General features: G+C 47.0%; 1 protein-coding gene across 1 annotated transcript in view; it reads left to right on the forward strand.

Annotated features, from left to right (window-relative positions):
* Window positions 1-2: 2 nt before the first annotated feature.
* Window positions 3-2,736, forward strand: part of LOC103396912 (semaphorin-4C-like) — a 9,762-nt gene continuing 7,028 nt past the window's right edge. The window contains exons 1-2 of the mRNA XM_025052907.1: window positions 3-248; window positions 2,101-2,163. Of these exons, the coding sequence (XP_024908675.1) occupies window positions 3-248; window positions 2,101-2,163 (309 nt within the window). The remainder of the gene's footprint in view (window positions 249-2,100; window positions 2,164-2,736) is intronic.

A 2,736-nucleotide genomic window follows, 5' to 3' on the forward strand; every position in this document is an offset into this window, starting at 1 on the left:
TGATGGTGATGGTGATGGTGATGGTGATGATGATGATGATGGTAGGTCACATGTTGACGCTGACGAGTGTGTGTGTTTCCCCCGTGGTGACAGATGTGATTGACAGCATGGCGAGGTTCAGCCAACCTGGAGTCTTCAACTACAGCATGTTGACACTGTCTGAACACGAGAGGGCGCTGTACGTGGGGACACGGGAGGCGCTCTTCGCTCTGGACCCCAACAACGTTAGTAGACAGCTGAGGCCCCAGGTAATGAACACACACACACACTGTTCTGTCAGAACGTTGACTTCCTGTCCTTTCCTGCTCACGTGCGCCCCCTGCAGTGAAGGACCATGTCATGATTATCTTTGTAAACGTCTTTAACTATTAAACCTCAGCTGTTTCCCCTGAACCGTTGACCTCTGACCCCGTCCTCTGTCCACCGTCGCTCCCATCATCCCCTGGATCCTGCCGTTATGACATCACATCCTTCATCTGTTTCATCCTTCCATTTACAGATGTCGCGGGGTTGGGTTTTTTTTTTCCCAACATTCTTTGACCCTGACTCTGGGGATGAAGACGGAACGTCTTCAAACGTTCATATATATACATACAGTATATGAGTATATATATGTATGTATGTATGTATATGTATTCATGTATATATGTATTTATGTATATATGTATATATATATCTATGTATGTATATACACTATATTACCAAAAGTATTCGCTCACCTGCCTTGACTCATACTATGAACTGAAGTGCCATCCCATTCCTAACCCAGAGTTCAATATGATGTCGGTCCACCTTTTGCAGCTATTACAGCTTCAACTCTTCTGGGAAGACTGTCCACAAGGTTGAGGAGAGTGTTTATAGGAATTTTTGACCATTCTTCCAAAAGCGCATTAGTGAGGTCACACACTGATGTTGGTCGAGAAGGCCTGGCTCTCAGTCTCCGCTCTAATTCATCCCAAAGGTGTTCTATCGGGTTCAGGTCAGGACTCTGTCATCCATGTCTTTATGGACCTTGCTTTGTGCACTGGTGCACAGTCATGTTGGAAGAGGAAGGGGCCCGCTCCAAACTGTTCCCACAAGGTTGGGAGCATGGAATTGTCCAAAATGTTTTGGTATCCTGAAGCATTCAAAGTTCCTTTCACTGGAACTAAGGGGCCAAGCCCAGCTCCTGAAAAACAACCCCACACCATAATTCCTCCTCCACCAAATTTCACAGTCGGCACAATGCAGTCTGAAATGTACCGTTCTCCTGGCAACCTCCAAACCCAGACTCGTCCATCAGATTGCCAGATGGAAAAGCGTGATTCATCACTCCAGAGAACGCGTCTCCACTGCTCTAGAGGCCAGTGGCGGCGTGCTTTACACCATTGCATCCCCTTCCAGTGGACTCACCACCCGCAGGAAGGTTTGGTACGGTGCAATGTGATTTGGGTGGCGACTGCTGCCCCCGCGACCCGGTAACGGATAAGCGGATGAAAATGGATGGATGGGATGGATGGATATGTATATGTAGTTATGTATATTTGTATATGTATCTATGTATGTATATACAGTATGTATATATGTATGTACAGTATATATGTATATATGTATGTGTATATGTATGCATATATGTGTATATGTATGCATATATGTGTATATGTATGCATATATGTGTATATGTATGCATATATGTGTATATGTATGCATATATGTGTATATGTATGCATATATGTATATATGTATGTATATATGAATATATGTATGTATATATGTATATAGTATTAGTATCAGTATTAGTTACAGACTCGTAACATGGAATACTGGTATTCCAGGAAGCTCGTATCTCGGGGCAACCACTGTATTTACTTTGTCGACCAATCAGCCTCAGTGAGTGTCGACTGTCAGGAGGCTCTTCATCTAAAGCGCCCTCCCCCCCACATCCCCACGTACAGTATGTGTAGGCGGGAAAATGACTGACCTTCTTTTCATCGTTCATGTGATCAGTGGACGTATTGATCGCCGTCCCGGGCCGACTGTTACTGTGGACGTCCTGAATGTTCACGCTCGTCTCCTAACCATGTTCGTGTCTCGTAATATTTCTTCTTTTCCCTTCCGCAGATCGACTGGCCCGCGCCGCAGGACAAGAAGCGAGAGTGCGTGGCCAAAGGAAAGAACAACCAGGTGAAATGAAGGTTTTTTTTTTCCCTCAGAGCTGCTGTTCCGTTTTTAGACCAACGCTCATTAATAAGACGCCGGTACACGACTTACCGCCATCTCCTGACTCCATTACCTTTATGAAGTCAGGGCCTCAGACTGGACGCCGGCCAGTGTTCCCATTAGCGGCGGCGAAGTGCAGAGTCGGCAGAGGGGCTGTGCATCATACCGCCGGTGCCAACGCTGAGGCTGCAGTGGACATGGACCGGGGGGGAGGTGGGAGAGTGTGAAATGGTGACACACATATACAGTATATACACAGTGTGTGTGTGTGTGTCATCATCAGTGTCGTTGTCGTCGTGGTTAATGAAAACAAGGTAAACACCAGATGGCGGTGAACGGCGGATGCTAGTTTTTTCTTCGACTCGTACGGAGTCCGCGACAGTCGCTACGGCAGCGTTAGCCTCGCTGGACGAGCAGTGACCGTAACTCCGCTGCACGCGGAGTCAGAGCATCTGCTTCCATTTAAAGGCCTTTGTTCTCCGTCGCGGAGCAGACGTTAAAGTTCGCGTCCAAGAAAAGGGCGCCGCTTTTCCTCCC

This window comes from Cynoglossus semilaevis, chromosome W (genome assembly GCF_000523025.1).
Source record: "Cynoglossus semilaevis isolate Cse_v1.0 chromosome W, Cse_v1.0, whole genome shotgun sequence".
Lineage (NCBI taxonomy): Eukaryota > Metazoa > Chordata > Actinopteri > Pleuronectiformes > Cynoglossidae > Cynoglossus > Cynoglossus semilaevis.